The sequence below is a fragment of the Oryctolagus cuniculus genome, chromosome 2 (assembly GCF_964237555.1).
Source record: "Oryctolagus cuniculus chromosome 2, mOryCun1.1, whole genome shotgun sequence".
Lineage (NCBI taxonomy): Eukaryota > Metazoa > Chordata > Mammalia > Lagomorpha > Leporidae > Oryctolagus > Oryctolagus cuniculus.
In genome coordinates, this window is record NC_091433.1 from 21,680,863 (window position 1) to 21,700,099 (window position 19,237).

The following is a 19,237-nucleotide window of genomic DNA, read 5'->3' on the forward strand; positions in this document are numbered from 1 at the left end:
GAGAAATTAAGAGGTTCACCTCCTGACTCCTACTCTTTAGGTACCATCACCTACCCATCATTCTTCAGCTCATCTCTGGGAAACCATTCTGAGGGACAGCACAGCTGACGTTTCTTAGGAAGGCACACAGAGGTTTATGTCAGGGATGAGTCATTGATGCTTAACTTCACCCTTAACGGTGTCATCACATAGTGGTTAAATGCCTGGGCACCAGAGCCAGGGTTGAGGCTTGGTCCTCTGTGCTACCTGCGTGATTCTGATCCTGCCACCTGACTCACTGTGCCAGTTTCTACTTTAGTAAGATTGTGCTAATAATAGTACTTAGCTCTGAGAATAACATTAGTAGTATCATTCTTCTTAACAATGACAATGTATTTTTTAAAAGTGAATACTTGCATATATGCAATATACCTGGGAACCATTCTTCCAAGTAATTTTAAATAATTTGTAAGCATTAGTTTCCTAGACATCAGTGACTTGTTGGGTAGAGAATGCATCCCCACCAGTGGTGGGGGTGGGAAGAAGGGAATGATGGCAAGTCAAGAGCTATCTCCAGTCAGAGCCATCTCCTTCTCAAGAACACCGGTGTCTTGCCCAGATCCTGCTGCTGTTTGACTCATTCCCTCACATGGAAGTGTTTATGCTAGTCTATTTATGGAAGTGTTGCATATTAGCTTTATTCTTTTTTCATACAAATACATTTAATGGAAATCATAATCCAAATGTGAATGTGTATTATTGCTGCTGAATGTGTGTTATTGACCTTCAAGATATCCTATAATGGCTTTTTCCTCTCCAAAGTTTCAACTTTTTCTTGTTTCCAACATCAATGTAACCATTGAGATTGTTCCCTCAACAGCCCCACTCACCGGTATATCCATTTGTGGCGCCCTGTCTTAGAGTGACTGTGAAGGACAACAATATAAATAGAACAGAATAGCATAAAAATATATTTTAAAAAGAGAGCTTTATTGCCATGTTTCTCGCAGGACTTCTTGGTATGTTTGAAACACTTCTGTTTCAAAGTGTAGTCTCCCATCTACCTTTCAGAAGCCTCTGCATTACTTTAGTGAGAAATACTTGGATCAAAATCAACCCTTTTTTACAAGACAGTCATTAGATCTTCATGCCACTGAAAACCTGTCAAAATTTTCATTGTAGGTATGAGAGAACCATTTCTAAAAATGGTTTTAATAAGGCTACTGTATTTCCCTTTTTTCCAAAACCTTGAGATTCAGTTTGTCTAGCCATCAAGCACAGTTCTCTTGAGTAGCAGTTTCCACTCATGCCAAGACCGTAACTCAGAACATGGGAGGTGGAGGCGTGTGGAGTACTCGCTCTGAGCTCTCGTAGTGGCTTGCGGGCACGGCAGCAGCTGTGCCGGGCTGGCGAGTCAGCCACAGTTGAAATGGTGTTCATTCTTTTCCAGTGCTGGCAGCTGCTGTGTTTGCTTTCCGAGCAGTGAACCTGATGGAGGTGACATCACTGGCTGCAGCTGAAGTAAGGATAAGATTCCCTGAGATGGGATGGAAATAGTTCCTGAGAGGCCGCCAGGCTCAGTCATTTCAGTGTCGGATGCATAGGACACACATTACTCTCAGATGAGTGTCTTAGCTTGGGTAGACCCTGGAAGTTTCCAGCTAAGTAATGGTTAGTGTTCCAATTCCCTAGTCACTTGAACACAAGCTTTTTATGAAAGGTCATAAATAAGATTAAGGAATCCAATGTACAATTATAAGAAACCATACTCCTCATAGTCTGAATAGAAACTTCTGAGGCTTATGTGCATTTTCTGATCGGCCACATGCATGTATTATATGCATAGAACAAAGAAAGACTAGTTTAGAGTTAAAGAGGCTCATAGGCTTCTTTGATTATCTTAAATTGTAAGCTAATTATTTAGGGCTAATTTCTTTTCAGTGATATAATATATACCTGAAATACGGTTCAGTTACATAGTGCTTACCATATTACTCTACTTGCTTTTGTTATCTGTCATAGAAATGTAAATTTTATTCTTAAAATAGCTGCCTAGAGTCTTTGTTTAAAGGGAAGAGGATGTTTATGCCTCTTGCAACTGAATAAACATTAGTTCCATCTCAAAATGATTTCCTGAAGTCAGTTACTTATAACACTAGAATAGCAGGGCTAGGATTCATAATGTACGCTTATTTATAGAAGCAGTTGAAATGTTAGACCTCTTATAAACCCATGCTACCTTGTATATTTGAAGAAGGCTCAAGGCTGAAGTCCAGGTTATTTTCTACTGCACCTTTGAGCATGTTGCACATGTACTACCACTGAAATATCAGCAAAGAGCAGGGAAGCCGTAGCTTGAGTGCAGAGACTTCAGACAGATCTGAAGACTTCAGAGTGTGTGCTGCCTGCAAACATGCATGTTAGTGGGGTTTCTGAGATTCCACTTTGCTATTGATAATTTCTTTTGTTTTTTTGTTTCAGGCAGTTCTTGCTGACATTTCTACTTTAAAAGTTATGCCTCTTCTTCAGATTTTTCTGTTTGCTACTGTCACCTGATCTTCATCAAGGTCACTGACAACATCTCTGATTTTTTCATTAGAAACTAATCATGAACTATGCAAACTCTGCATAAACCAAAATTAAATTTTGCATATAAGCCAATAAAGATCATGTTCCCGCCTCACTTAAACCTAAGTAGTTTTTCACTTTTTTGAAACAATAACTCTGCACACCAAATATTGCATTGCATGCACTTATTTTCAAGAGAGAAGCAATAGATGTGACTCCTGCTAAATTGGGCATACTATATATATATAATCCTGACTTGACTTGTAACAGGCATGTAACAGCATATGCAATAAGAACGAGAGATACTGTAATAAACTTCAAGAGGTAATGGAGCTTCTTGGACAATCCTTTCATGTTAGTTTATAAATTTATTTCTAGAAATGTAATGTTTTGTCTTATAAATTACTCTTCACTCAGAACCAGAGGTGTGGGGAAAGGGTATGAGAAGACTTGGGAAACATACTTCTAAGTAGGAATAAACCAAGTTTTTGGTGTTTTCTGCAACTCTTCACTCCTCAGGGATTTTCAGGTCCCTCTCCATTTTATTTTTCCCTTAAACATCCCTACTGGGAAGGTCAAATACAATCACCTCCACCTCACAATATTTTATCTTCACTCTTCTGAAAGTCAGAAGTTAATGTGCCGATCGCTTCACACGTCTCAACCTTCCTCTTGCTTGGAAGATTCGACACCACTGAGGCTGTTGCCAGATTCGGTCATGTTGGAAGTTTACAACAGAACACCCAAGGGAAGGAAGGGCAGGAAGAATCAAAACCACACCCACTGTGCTGAAGCTTGGTTTAACTAGATTTGCTTCTAGGGCACAGCAGCTGAGAGGGACTTGAAGCAAGTAGTAGGGTTTATTCTAGAACTGAAAACATGGTGAAAGGCATCAATCTTATTTTGTCTTTATTATAAATGAAGCGTCTTTATTTTATATTACTTCCTGAAGACCTACCGTCTCTACTATATGCAGTAGTAGTATGTGGAGGGTAAAAGGTCCAAAAACCATTGTCTTCTGATTTTAGATTTAAATTCAAAATGTTGATCACCTTAATAAAACTCTAAATCAATAGATTGATCCGCTTGGTTGCCTAACATATTATTAAGTCTTACCCAAATTTATTTCGTGCATCTTATTTTGACAGTATGTATTAGAAAATGTATGAGATTTATCATGAGACTGCATGGTGGAGTTTGGCATCCTGTTTTATTAACGGATCCTTTCATTCATCAGCACTTGTGGACTTCCTGAGAACTAAATAATTACTTATCCTGTGATTGGTTCTAAGTAAGCCCCGTTTGGTTGCTTTTTAAGGTGATGCGGTTATAACCATGTGCTTTGCCATTCTGTGTGTGCAGATGCGCATTCATCAAGAGGACAGGAGTATGCCTCTGACTGTTGTCTCCCTCCTTCCCCTCTCTGAGAAAACAGGAAAAATGGAAGAAGGAGTGAGTTCTCAGTGATGAGGTCAGGCGTGTACAGATACGCCCAGCTTCGGTTTCTTCCTTTAGAACATTCATGAGCTGTTTCAACAGAGGCAATGTAGTGGTCTAGGAGTTTACACTGGGGAATTTCAGCCCTGGTGATAAGCCCCAGGATCATTTTCTACCTTGTATCTGTAACTTGGGGATGAAGGGGAAATATACAGTAGGAAATTATTCTATCTGCTGCGCTTACTTAACAGGGTGTGTAAGACCAAATGAGAAAATATATTTAAAGTGATTTTTCCAGCTGCAAAGCACAAAGCAAATGTAAGATATTGTTGGTAATTACACACATACACACATGTTTATATATATATAAATAAAACACATATGTGTTTGTATATATATAGTTTTATATATATATATTTACATACGACATTTTTTTTAACTTTTATTTAATGAATATAAATTTCCAAAGTACGATTTATGGATTACAATGGCTTCCCCCACATACTGTCCCTCCCACCCACTACCCTCCCCTTTCCCACTCCCTCTCCCCTTCCATTCACATCAAGATTCATTTTCGATTATCTTAATATACAGAAGATCAGCTTAGTATACATTAAGTAAGGATTTCAACAGTTTGCTCTCACACAGAAACATAAAGTGAAAAATAATAGATGATTTTTTTTAAATGATGATGAAATCAGATCAGACCTATTGTCATGTTTAATCCCAGTGAGAGTCAAGTTGGGAGTTGATAATTTCTTTCTTTTTTTTTTTTTTACAGAGGATCAGTTTAGTATACATTAAGTAAAGATTTCAACAGTTTGCACCCCCATAGAAACACAAAGTGAAATATATTGTTTGAGTACTCGTTATAGCATTAAATCTCAATACACAGCACATTAAGGACAGAGATCCTACATGAGGAGTAAGTGCACAGTGACTCCTGTTGTTGACTTTACCAATTGACACTCCTGTCTATGGCATCAGTAATCTCCCTATGCTCCAGTCATGAGTTTCCAAGGCTATGGAAGCCCTCTGAGTTCTCCGACTCTTATCTTGTTTGACAAGGTCATAGTCAAAGTGGAGGTTCTCTCCTCCCTTCAGAGAAAGGTACCTCCTTCTTTGAAGACCTGTTCTTTCCACTGGGATCTCACTCGCAGAGATCTTTTGCCAGAGTGTCTTGGCTTTCCATGCCTGAAATACTCTCATGGGCTTTTCAGCCAGATCCTAATGCCTTTAGGGCTGATTCTGAGGCCAGAGTGCTATTTAGGACATCTGCCATTCTATGAGTCTGCTGAGTATCTCACTTCCCATGTTGGATCACTCTCCCCTTTATTTATTCTATCGGTTAGTGTTAGCAGGTACTAGACTTGTTTATGTGCTCCCTTTGACTCAGTCCTTTCATTATGATCAATTGTGAACTGAAATTGATCACTTGGACTAGTGAAATGGCATTGGTACATGCCACCTTGATGGGATTGAATTGGAATCCCCTGGTATGTTTTTAACTCTACCATTTGGTACATACGACATTTTAAAGTCAAAGAGTAGAAGATAATGGATAAAAATGCCCAGCTCCATTATCATTTGCATTAATCTCATTTGCATTAGTATTTGCATTAATATCATTTACTTAATCTCTCAAGACTGTGTCTACAAATGAACGGACCATGGTGCAGCACAGCCTGTCATTTGCAACAGGTGTCACCAAGCAGTAGTTCTAAGTCTGAATCCCAAAGTAGATCAGGTGGGCTCCCACACATTTGTGGCTCCCACAAACCCCTCTTTGTCATGTGCTGCTCTTTGCTTCCTGTTAAAGTACTGGAGGGCAGGTGCCAGGCTGCCTTGCCCACTCCGTCTCTAACCACATCTCCTCACACTACTTCTCTGGGCTTCCTTTCTCTTGCATCCTCCAGCACCATTTTCTACCAACCACTGACACCCCTGAATTCACATCTGCTCTGCCAGTGATCACAAGAATCTGAGTGACCTGTAATACACACCTAATTAGTCTCCCAACAGCCGTTCACACTGCTGGCCAAATAGCATATGTCTATCGTATTTGGCTTTTCTGATTTTCAGCCCAGTAATGTAATATGTTATGCCCTGTATTATAGAACAGTTTCTGGAATAATCTTTTTAATTAGGATGTTTTAGTAATGCAGTGTTCTGGTTAACTGACATTCCCAGCTCGTCCTAACTGCATAGCTCCCCTCACACTCAGCGTGTGCACTCTCCTTTTCTGCAGGCTTGATCACCCTCAGCCCTCCACTTCCAAACTGAGCTCTATCTCCCCCGATACATACCTCATTCTTGTCTCGAGGCCTATCTAACCTGTTCCTATAGTTCTCTCCAGATTTGACTGTGTCACTTCTAGGCTTTAAACATCCAACAACCGTGCATTGCTTAAAGTCCGCGCTCTGTAACACAGTGGGGAAAATGGTCTCGGCTTGTTCTTTGCGTTCCTGTGCCCCTTACTGTGTCAGCCTCACCAGATCACATGCTAATCCCCAACAAGTCATGGTGCTTACTTGTTCTGCCAGAGGATCTCCATTTTTCAAGGCCCCACTCAAAAAATATCTCTTGTGAAGATAGGCTAGAGCCTATAAATTGGAATTCATTATGTCCTTGGCTCTTATAAAACTTTTCATCTACTCATATGGTGCCTGTAATATTGAGTGGTAGTTTTTGAATATGTGTTCTGATTATATCACTTTATTCTCAAGGAAGCTTTCATTGATTCAACCTAGGTATAGAAGATGCAAAAAGACATTTTTCCGTATGTGCTTGTATCCCCTAACTTGTTTAAAAAGTGTTGGGAGTTGACTGGCGCCTCGGCTCAATAGGCTAATCCTTCACCTTGCAGTGCCGGCACAGCGGGTTCTAGTCCCGGTCGGGGCGCCAGATTCTGTCCCGGTTGCCCCTCTTCCAGTCCAGCTCTCTGCTATGGCCCGGGAGTGCAGTGGAGGATGGCCCAAGTGCTTGGGCCCTGCACCCCATGGGAGACCAGGAGAAGCACCTGGCTCCTGCCTTCGGGTCAGCGCGATGCACCAGCCGCAGCGCACCAGCCGCGGCGGCCATTGGAGGGTGGGTGAACCAACGGAAATGGAAGACCTTTCTCTCTGTCTCTCTCTCTCACTGTCCACTCTGCCTGTCAAAAAAAAATGTTGGGAGTTTTTTAAAGATACAATTCCTCATGTGTATTTTATCTCCTTTCACTCACAAGGGCTCTAATTTTATCTGGAAATCTACCCTATCTCCCATGTGCTGCAGGTGAAGCTAACTCCTACCCCCAGGACCTCAGCTCCTGGTCACGCAGTCACCCGTACCATCCCCCGGTATTTCTCTGGCCACAGGGATCGCATCAGGATCTGTGCAAAATCTGAGACCAATGGGGTCCAATAGAACTTGATTATGAGACCATGCTTTAGTTATTCAGGGAGCACAAAAAGGATGTAGGGTCTGAGCTCTCCTATCCCAGGAAGAGAGAGTGAAAAGCTTCCCTTTTGTCCACACTGCTCTGTAGATCACACATCATCAGCCTGTTCTGAGGCCCTTTTGGTACATGAGCCAAAGGATATTCTTTGCAATAGAAAGGCTCCTAACATATGGTAGTCATTTTCCCTTTAGATGATTCACTATAATATAGTTATCATTTGGGACAGGACCCCTCTCTATACACTGCTCAACTAAAGTAGTACTTTTAAAAACTACTTTCGGTCAAGATGCAACCATGATCTTACAAGGATGAATTCAATGTTCCAGACCTAACCTGCTTCAAGTCCATCTTTCACCTTTGGCTCTTTGCCCATGCAGCTTCCTGGCTTAGAGTGCTTTCCCTTCCCCCTTTATCCAGCTCTTATCCCTATCTCAAAACTGAATTCAGGGATTGCCTCATCAGGAAAGACTGCTTCTCTTAGGAATCCTCTTCAAACTGAAGATATAGAAACTATATCATAATCATTTGTGTGCTTTCTTTGCCTTCCACTAGACTGTGACTCCTTGGCTACAAAAAGGACTTCATTTTCAGCTGTATAATGCTAGAACCTAGCATAGTGGCTGCCCCATCACAGGCGTTAAATGTTTTTTGAATGAACAAATGAAGTCCTCTACTCTAACTCAGTTGTTTTGCTGATGAAAGAACTTGTGCAGAGTGATGACGTCCCAGTCTGGGACATGTCACAGGTCATATGGCTGTCTTACACACCAAGCGGATTTGTCGTGTTACCTGTAGAAGTCCACAAGGGAAGAATGTTTTGTGACAAAAAATGTCAATGCTTCACTCAACTTCTTTCATTTAAGTCAACTTTATCAAGATATAATTTGCATTCAACAAAATTATATGTGTATTTTATGTAAGATTAAATGCATTTTAAGTGCACAGTTCTGTAAGGTTTGATACACCTGTTAGAACACCCACAATCAATGCACAACACTTTCACCCACAACAGTCCTCTTGGTGTCCCTTCCCATGCACTCTCCCATTCACACACTCAATCTGAGCAACCACTGATCTGTGTCTGTCCCTAAAGTTAGATTTATCTTTTCTAGAATATCATGTAAGTGGGATCATACATATGTTCTCTTTGTGTCTGGATGCTTTTGCTTAGCATAATGTTTTGAGAATCATCTGTGTTGTGTGATAAGTAGTTCATTCCCTTTTATTGCTGAATAGAATTTCATTGTATGAATATTGCACAATGTGTCCATCATTGTTAACATACTTCTATGTTGTTTTCAGTTTTGGTGTGTTATGGATACAGATACTATAAATATTTGTATACAAGCCTTCATGTGGACATATATCATAATTTCTCTGGGGTAAATACCTAAAAACAGCATTTCTGAGCCATATGCAAGGGTGTGTTTAACTTTCTAGGAAACTTCCAAATTGTTCTATGAAGTGGACCTACCATTTTATATTCCTGCTAGCAGTACATGAGAGTTTCAGTCATTCCAAATTCTTCCTGATATTTATCATGTTAGTCATTCTGATAGATAATTTTAATTTGTATTTCCCTAATTATTGACAGTGTTGAGCATCATTTTGTGCTCATTTTCCATTTCTACAGACAGTATCCTTTTGCAAAGTATCTTAAAACCTTGTGCCCATTTTTATCAATTTATCTTATTTTAAGAATTCATTATTTGGGATACACAATATGGTTTGCAAAATTTTCTCCTAACCTATGGTTTCTCTCTAATTTTCTTTCTTTTTTTACCCTTCAAAAAGCCATTGTTTTAGTTTTGTTGAAATCTAACTTATCCCTTTATTTCTTTCACGGGTTTGTGTTTGTGTATGTGTGTGTTCTAGCAATGAAATCTTGGGGTAAGTAAAGGTCACTAAGAATGCTTTTCCTATATTCTAGAAATTTTGCAAATCTAACTCAGACATTTAGGTCTATTGTCGATTTTTTCAAGTTAATTTGTGTGAATTGTGCAAGTTAAGGATTGATGTTCACGCTTTTGTGTGTGACTACATACTATTTACTGAAAAGACTATCCTTTCTCTTTGATATCACCATCATTGTATAAAATCAATTCATTATATATATATATATGTGTGTGTGTGTATATATATATATATACATACATATATATATATATATATAGGCTGGTTTCTGGACTCTGGACTTTGTTCTGTGGATTTATGTCTTTCCTTATTTCAATAGCATACTGTCTTGATTTTGATAGCTTTATAGGAAGTCTTGAAATCTAACTTAGTTCACCTCTGTTCTAATTGTTTTAGCAATTCTAACCCTTTTGCACTTCTAAATAACTTTTAGAATCAGCTTCTCCATTTGTACCAAAATACGAAAGAAAAAAGACCATTTGGAATTTTTACTGAGATAGCATTTGACCTAAGGATCAGTTTGGAGACAATATTGTAGCAGTGTTTAGTCCCCCAACCCATGAACACGGTATCCACTTATTTGGGTGTTCTCTCATTTTACTCAGCATTGTTTTATAGTCTTTAGTATACAGTTCTTACACATATTTTGTTAAACTTATCCCTAATTATTTTACACTTTTGATGCTCTTGAAAATGTTATTTTTTAGGTTTAGTTTCTAATTGTTTGTTAATATCTAGAAATACAATTGATTTTTTATACTAACCTGTATCTTGAGACCTTGCTGAACTCACTATTTCTACCATGTTTTTTCTGTAGCTTCCCTAGGATTTGCTACGTATATACTATGTTATCTATAAATAAATAAACTTTTGCTTCTTTCAAATCTGTGTGCCTTTTATTTCTCTTTCTTTCCTTATTTGTAACTGGAAACTGCAATAGACTCTGCAAGTGTTGCAGCTCACCTAATGTTGAGTGAAATGTACTGCTTTCTTGAATTAGTATAAGATGTGTGCCAAGGCCGGCGCTGTGGCGGGGTGGGTTAAGCTGCTGCCTGCAGCGCTGGCATCCCATGTGGGCACCCGTTCTAGTCCAAGCTGCTCCACTTCGGATCCAGCTCCCTGCTAATGTGCCTGGAAAAGTAGTGGAAGATTGCCTGGGTGCTTGGGCCCTTGCACCCACATGGGAGACCTGGAAGAGACTCTGGGCTCCTGGCTTCAGATTGGCCCTGCTACAGCCATCACAGCCATTTGGGGAGTGAACCAGTGGATGGAAGATCTCTCTCTATCTCTTTCTCTCACTCTCGCTTGCTCACTCGCTCGCTCTCTGCCCCTGCCTGTCTCTCTCTGTAACTCTACCTTTCAAGTAAAATAAATAACTTTAACAAAAAAGGATATATGCCAATATAATAGTTTGGCCAATTTAGGTGTAAAACAATGGGGAGAAGTGAGACAGATTTAAAAGGAGGTTAGGCGAGACATTGACATTCAGTGAAGATAGACAAGGTAAGTTTTATTCTGCTGATCATCCAAACCACTTCTTTAATTTGTGCTTTTAACTTAAGCAGTTAGCTTCAGGTATTATCAGTGCCTTATCATGTTAATTACAAAATTATTTTCTTATTCAACTCTTCTTTTTTTTTTAATGTTATTTATTTGAGAGGTAGGGAAAGACAGAGACAGACAGATGGACCCTCCTTTACTGATTTACTCGCCAGCTGCTCACCAAGGCTGGAGCTGGGCCAGCCAGAAGCTAGGAGCTGAGAATACCATCCAAGTCTCCCATGTGGATGGCAGGGACCCGACTACGTGTGCCATCACCTGCTGCCTCCCAGGGCTGTGCACCAGCAAGAATATGGAGTTGGGAGTGGAGCCGGAACTTGAACACAAATACTTCAATATGGATGTGAGCATCTTAACTGGCAGCCCAAACAGCTGCCCCTACTTCAACTATTCTTTATCCTTACAACATTTTCTTAGGTATGTGGTAAGTATATATGTATTGAACAACATTAAATGCTTACTCTGAACAAGATACTGTGCTAGGCATTCAATCCATATGTGTATCTGTGTGATTGCTTTTCCAGTAGCAAATATAGTAAGAGTACTTTTTGTGAAAGTCGAATTCTAGCACTTTCACTTTTTTTCTCAAAGTAATGGTGCCATTCTTCCCGTGCCAGGAAACAATAATGGTCTCTCAAAGACACTTGCATTCTAATTCCTGAAACCTGCAACTGTGTTACCTTACATGGTAGAAGGGATTTCCTGACGCTGGTAAGGATTTGGAGGCGGGAAGATGCTCCTGCATTGTCAGGTGGGCCCAATGTGAGAAGTATTCCGATAGGTGAAAGAGCTGGAAGCAGGGTGTGAGTCAGACAAAGGTCTGCAGGTGCTGTGCTGCTGGTTTTGAAAACGGTGGGAGGAGCCACGAGCCGAGGGATGCAGCCGCTTCTAGCTTCTAGAAGCTGGAGAAGGCCAGGATCGGGTTTCCCACCAGAGTCTCCAGGAGGAACTCAGCCTGCTGACCCCGGGTTTTAGAACTGCAATAGAGTGAGTCTGCTGTTGTAAGCCATGAGTTTGTGGTGATCTGTTGCAGTGATAAGAGGAAACTAATCCACTTCCTCTCAGATGAATAAGGTTTACCACCTTAACTATAACATGACAAATGCAAATTTACATTGCTTTAATTTCCTTTCTTATGTAATAGGCGATGAGGCCCATCCAGTTTCTCCTATATACTTTTTATAATGATCGAATGGGATAAGAGGTGTGAAAGTATTTTGGAGACTACCTACCTTCCACTGCCCCAGTGCTGACAGGAGTAAGATCCCAGAAAGTGGGGCAAGTGTGATGGGGGAAGAGAGGTATTAAAGAAATCAATCATTTTTCCTTCCATGAAGAGTGACCTTTCTGGTCTAATGCTCCTGGCCTGTAGCTGGCCCTCACCCCCTCCTCTCCAGAGAGGAGAAAATTACATTATTGATGAGGTTGAGACAGGGGAGTGACACAGAGAGCCAATTTCCGTCTGTCATGTTTTCCTTGGAATCTGGCTGCCTGCAGCGAACATATGTTCTGTACTCCTCCTCGACTCCTCAAGCTCCGTGGTCCGGCGCAGGGACTGCGGGAAGCCGCAGCCACAGTTGCTCAGTGCTGCCTGCGAGAAACTGCGTTAAGGTTGAGTCGCAGTTTTAAAAAGCCAGTCCTTGTTGTAAACTGAGTCACACTTCCGGGATTAATTTATCAGGATGAAAAATGATACACAAGCATCACCCTCATTTGCTTTCATGGGACTAGGTTTCATTTGTCTCAAGTACTTCATAAGTCAGGCAGGAAAGGGTGCTATTTATTAGGCTCCAGATATCTCTCAGCAGGCCAAAGAAAGTGGAACATACAAGCAAGAAATGAAAATGATGGGTCATGGAATGTAAGTTAGAGAAGTGAAACACAGTCGGGGTTGGTGATGGATGTGGACAAAGGTGGGTGGCGGATTGAAGGTCAGAACAAAAACATAAAAGCCCCTGTGAAGGAAGAGCGCTTTGATGGCCAGCAAATTGGAAGGTGAATCTTGTAGTCAGAATGAAGTAGTTGTATTTGAAATTTTGGAGATGATGTCATTTCCATTGATGCCATGATGTAAGGAATGATGCGTTTCCGGAGTAGAAGAAAACATCATTGAAAATATGAGGAGGTCAGAAACCCAAAAGTCCATGCTGTTAGACGACTCATCATCAATGTTTGTATTAAAGTCACCAAGAAAGAAGACAGGAGTAGGGATAAAGAAGAAACTGAGCCACCAGCTAGCTTGTCTGAGAACGAGGAGGAAAGACCTAGAGACTACCAGCAGGTGACAGCAGCGCGGAGGGGGAAGAGTGGTATCAGCAGATGGTCTGAGCCCACGTGGAGCAGAAGGAGTTCACAAGAAGCAAGGCGAATAACACTCTCAAGTTGGCACTGAGGAGGAAGGCTGGTGCTGAGGCACTTTGGGTAAGAGAGAAAAACAGTATTTGTTTGAAAGGGCTTCCGAGAAACCGTATCTCCAGGCTATAACCTGCTATTATATAAGTGAGGTGACGAGGACCTCCAGAGAAGAAGATGAAGGCTATGGTTTGTTGATCTCACAGTGGGAATTGGGATTCACAAGAGGTAGAGGGGAATAGTTTACTCGGAAAGAGAGTTTGAAGGCTGTAGGGTGGTCAGATTAAGGGAATGAGGTTCAGGCAGTTGATGCCTAGGGAACTAGGAACTCTGATGGAGAATGAGGTCCATAGGATACATAGCTGGGACTGAAGCTGTGACAGCTGTGAGCTCTACTGCTGTGGTCCAGATGGTCTCTGCCTGAGGCGGGGCAGCTTCCCACCTCCAGAAGCTTGCTATGGTCTAATAGCCTGAGGAGCAGGAGTTGTGTGGTTTCCGCTCTGCACTGCACTAGTTTAACGATGAGGCTGTTTTCCCCATCCAGTGAATTTGGTTCTCCTCCCTCCCTCTTTTGACTTCTGCCCATTCATTATTTCTACATGTGATAGGGGGAGAGATTGTTTTGATTATTCATCAAAAGGATACCTTCATTTATAAATAGAACCACTGTCAAATTTCCTTGAAATAGAAATCAGCAAATTACCTCTAATATACAAATTAATTTTCACCCACAGAGTGCATAGTATTCCACCAAAGATTTGGGCGAGGTACTAACCCATGAAGAAAGAGAAAGTGTGGGAGTGCAGTGAGGAGGAGGAGAGGAAGGGAGGCAGAGAGAAAGTCCTGCTATTTTTTGTGTTCATGAGCTCCCTCCCCTAGTGTAAGAAAAAAGTGGATGAATACGTATCTCTTAAGTGAGAGCCTAAAGAAATGGAAAGAACAGAATACACACGTGGAAAGAAAGATTTAGACCTGAGGACAGCTAATAGGACTCCACGCTCCACTCTGTCAAAGGTCTGGATGATGCCGGGTTGGTGGCCAAGTACAGAAAGGATGTTGGGGGCAATGTATGAGGGCACAGAAGGTCACACAGCACATCAGCCCTAGGACAGAAATCACTGGCCTCTGTGGGAACATAGGAGCAACACCTTTCTGAAGACTGCCCGTACTTCTCTAACCAATACAAATAGTCAACCCCTATAGGGACACCTCCTAGCATTCTGCTTAGTTCTCTCTGCACTCCTAAGGAGCCACCAGACACTTGTTCCACGTGAGTGAGATAGTGGAAAGGGACAAGAAGAGCTCCTACACCTGTGTTTTGTAGTCATGCATGTTAGCAACCTTCGGACTGCTGACTTAAGAGCAGTCGCTATTGTCGCAATTGTCGCAAACAAACATTTTCACATGGCGTAGCTTTTGTTTATACATTACCAGATATGGACTTAAACTACCTGACCTTTGTAAGCTGTAATTTCCTCATCTATGAAGTGCAAACCGTGCAAATAGGGCTGATTACTCCAAAGATTAAATGATATAATGCATACAAAGCATATACACTGGACACTAAACTTCAACAAGAAAAAAAGGAACCGTTCTTCTTATCTTTGATGGGTACACTATTAATAGGTGCATGGTAACACAAAACATAGCAAACTCCCAACAGTGGGACTCATCCAGAGTGCACTGCCATTTTAGGGTTCCATGATCGATGAATTTGGGAAATGTGCCATGCTGTATCCTCCTACAGCCTGGTAACCCATTGGAGACTGAGAATTCCTGCAATAAAACAACCTGATTAACCCAGTTTCTCAACATCACATATACACAAACTATTAACATCTGTTTTATTTAGTTCTCCAAAAAACACAGTTTGGGGAGATTTCTATTTCTTTCCAAGGTGAATATTATGAAAATGGTTGCATCTGCCCCGAAAAGCTGTTTGTTGAAGCCCTTCCTTATCCCCACTGTGTTGCTATTAGAAGGTGAGACCATGAGCGCCAGGTTCTAGTCCCAGTTGCTCCTCTTCCAGCCCAGCTCTCTGCTGTAGCCCAGGAAGGCAGCGGAGGATGGCCCAAGTGCTTGGGCCCTGCACCCGCATGGGAGACCAGGAGGAAGCACCTGGCTCCTGGCTTCAGATTGGCATTGCTCCTGCTGTTGCGGCCATTTGGGGAGTGAACCAATGGAAGGAAGACTTTTCTCTCTGTCTCTCTCACTGTCTAACTCTGTCAAATAAAAAAAAAAAAAAAAGAAGAAGGTGAGGCCTTCAGGATGTCATTAGGTTTAAAAGAGATCATGGAGGTGCAGGCCCCATGATGGCATCGGTGTCATTACAAGAATAGGAAGAGACTCAGGCTCTCTCACACATGCACATTGGCTCTTTGTTCACAGAGAGGTTGTTGGAGCCTACAGTGAGATGGTGGCCACCTACACTGAAGAGAAGAGGCCTCAGAATGAATCTCACCTTGCTAGCACCTTGCTCTCGAACTTCTCAGCTTCCAAAACTATAAAATATAAATTTCTGGTTTTTAGGCCACCCAGTCTATGGTAGTTTGTTATGGTAGCCCAAAGAGACCAAGACAATAGAGTAACCAGAATCAGGTTTACCTTTCACCTGAAACAACCCAACAGGGGACCTCGATCACTAAGAAGGGCGGGCCTTACGACTGCCTCAACTTCTTCCTTGTAGAAAGTCTCCGTGATGCAACCTAAGGAAGAAGGAATCCAAGAAGCCAGTGCTGTCCCTGGTTTGAGAATGCAAGGAGGCCAAGGCAGCAAGCATTCATAGGACAGAAAACTAGAGGAAGAGGCAGAGAGAGAGAAACCCAGGATCTGCGAAACACACCCCTCCCCTGTTCTGCCAGAAGCTTTCCTTAGAGCTTGCACATTAGGAAACTGCACAATGCCAAGACAGGACTATGCGACAGGATTCCAGGGGCCAATCCCTTGAGCTCATCCACGCCAGGAATAGTGCCTGTTCCCAGCAGCCAGAATGGAAACATCTTAATTCATGGGGCATTAGGCAAGATACTCAGAAGAGTTTCGCCTGATTTATTGGAGAAAATTAATTCTAAACTAGATACAATTGTGGTCCCACCTAGCAAAGTTTAAAAGCAAGGCTCAAGAGGATTAAATGGTTTCCAAGTAACTTAGCCCCATCCCAGACAAGAACTCCAGACTATAAGAATACAAATAAAGCCAGCAACCAACAAGGTAAAATTCATAATATTTTTTGTTTAAGAAAAAAAATACCAGGCATGCAAAGAGGAAGGCAAACAGAACATATAATATGAAAAAAGTCAATAAATCCATAGTGACTGCAAATAACACAGATAATAGAATGTGCAAGCAAGGATATCCAAATAGTTTTTATACCCATGTCCTATATGTTCAAGAAGTTAGAGAAAAAATTGACCATGTTAAGCAAAGGATCTAAAAAAAGGATTCCAAATAAACCTTTTTTTTTTTTTAAAGAAAAAGTTATAGTATCTGAGATGAATAGTAGCTGGATGCTTTAAGAGCCGATTAGACATTTCAGGAGAAAAGTAAAACGAGAAGATAATGAGTGAGCTGTGTGTGACATTTAAACAACATGATAAACTTGTAATTGAAATCTCCAAAGAAAGGAGGGCAGATAACTGAAAAAATAAAGAAAAAGTTTTCAAATTTGATGAAACATAAAAACCCTCATGCCCAAGAAGATTTAAAAAAAATTCCAAGCACAAGAAACATAAACTACAAAACACAACATAATAAATTATGTGAAAATCAGTGATACACAGAATCGTAAAAGCATCCCAAGAAGTTGTGTTCTGTAGAGAAGAACAAGGTGATGGATGAGGGTATATTTCTTATCAGAAGGATGAAACCTGGAAGACAGTGCAGCAATATCTATAAAGTACAGGGAGAAAAATATTGCCAATCTAGAACTCTTTACCGAGTCAGAGTATCTTTCAAAATGAAGACTGAATTTTCACACATTCAAAAGCTGAAAGCATTCATTACCAGCAGGTACTTTTAAAGAAATGGCAGGGCTGGTGTTGGGCACAGTGGTGCGCCACTGTGTGTCTGTACCACCTGTTCTGTATCCATTCATCCACTGATGGACATTTAGGTTGTTCTCATACCTTGGCAATTGCAAACAAGGCTGCAGTGAAAATGGGAGTCCAAATCTCTCCTCAAGATCCTGGTTTGAATTCTTTTGATAAATACCCACAAGTGGGATTGTTATTTTTTAATTTTTAAGAGCTTCCATACTTTCTTCTTTAGTAGCTGTATTTTATTTATTTTTTTATTTTCTTATTTGAGAGGCAGAGGGTAGAGGGGTATCTCCCATCTTCTCACTCACTCCTTATTACAGCTAAAATACCTAAGAGGAGCTACTCATGGAGGAAGAGGAGTCTTTCAGCTAGTGTGAGAGGTTCACAGTCCAAGATCAGGTGACTGCTTCAGCCTGGCATCTGATGAGGAGTGTGGGTAATAGAAGGAGGATCTTGTGGCAAGCAGGAAGCAGAGTGAGCCCGGGAACATGCTCATCCATGTGGTGTCTCCTTATAAAGCCATGGCAATCCCATCATGGGCTCCACAACTGGGGAGTGAACCAGCGGACGGAAGACTCTCCCTCTCCCTCTCCCTCTCCCTCTCCCTCTCCCTCTCCCTCTCCCTCTCCCTCTCCCTCTCCCTCTCCCTCTCCCTCTCCCTCTCCCTCTCCTCTCTCTGTGTAACTCTGACTTTCAAATAAATAAATCTTTAAAAAAATAATAATGTTGACTCTTTCAATCTATGAACATACTGTATCTCTGTATATTTTTGAATTTCACTCAGCAATGTAGTCACAGCATGAGTATCTGCTTCTGTTGTCAGTTAAGGCAGGTCTTGCACATCCTTTGTCAGTTTTTCTCTAAGTTACATATCTTTTTAAACAAGTTGTTTAAGCATTTTATTTTACCTGTTTATTTGTTGTTTGAAAGCCACACACACACAGACACACACACACACATAGTGAGGGGGTGGGTGGAATTTCCATCTCCTGGTTCACTCCCCAAATGTCCACAATAGTTAGGGTAGAGCCAAATGGAAGCCAGGAGCCTGGAATTCAGTCCAGGTATCCCACGTGGATAGCAGGAGTCCAAATATTTGAACTGTCACCTGCTTCCTTTCAGGGTAAAGCAGAAGAAGCAGAGCCAGGATTTGAACCCAAGGTCTCCTAAATGAGATCCAGCATCCCAAGTAGCAACTCAATCTATGCACCAAATGCCCACATCTGTTTCATATTTTTGATGCTATTGTAATTGCTACTATACAATTTCAATTTCCAGTGGATAGTTTTGTATATGTGTATGTGCATATATATATGTACGTGTGTATATATATACATTTGATTCTTGCATATATATGTCATTCTGAAACTTCAATAAATTCACATTATTTCTAGTGGGATTTTGTAGATTCCCTAATATTTTTGACATAAATAATAATGTCTGTACATACAGTTTTACTTCTTCTTTTTCAATATCAATGCCTTTTATTTTTTTCTCTATTTCCATAGGCTAACATTTCTAATAAAATGTTGCATAGAGGTTGTGAGGGGGGATACCCTCAGCTGATCCTAACCTAAGAAGGAAGACTTTACTCTTCGCATTGAAAAGGGTGCACACAGCAGGTTTTTCATAGCTGTTTTGTCAGTGTAAGAGAGTTTCCTTCTACTCCAAGTGTGCTGAGAGTTTTGATTAGAAATTGATATTGAATTTTGTGAAAATGCCTTTTCGGGTATCTCTTGAGATAAATTACTGAGTTCTTCCCTCATGTTAATGTGAATTGGTTAATTGTATTTGAATAATTTGAACAGCTCTTGTTTGAATGTCTGTCCCCCATGAAACTCATGTTGAACTTGACTTGCTGATGTAACAGTGTTGATGCTGATAGGGGAGGGGATTTCAGAGGTGATTGGCCCCTGAGGGCTCCACCCTCCTGGGTCGGTTTAATGCCTTA

The 19,237-nt window shown here is 41.0% G+C and overlaps 1 protein-coding gene across 4 annotated transcripts in view; it reads left to right on the top strand.

Moving 5' to 3' along the window:
• Positions 1–2,879, top strand: part of TBC1D19 (TBC1 domain family member 19) — a 177,480-nt gene extending 174,601 nt beyond the window's left edge. For all 4 annotated transcript variants that reach the window (XM_051842268.2, XM_051842305.2, XM_051842295.2 and 1 more), the window contains 2 exons: positions 1,430–1,500; positions 2,461–2,879. In XM_051842268.2, the coding sequence (XP_051698228.1) occupies positions 1,430–1,500; positions 2,461–2,535 (146 nt within the window). In that variant the 3' untranslated portion in view covers positions 2,536–2,879. The remainder of the gene's footprint in view (positions 1–1,429; positions 1,501–2,460) is intronic.
• The last annotated feature ends 16,358 nt before the right edge of the window (positions 2,880–19,237 follow it).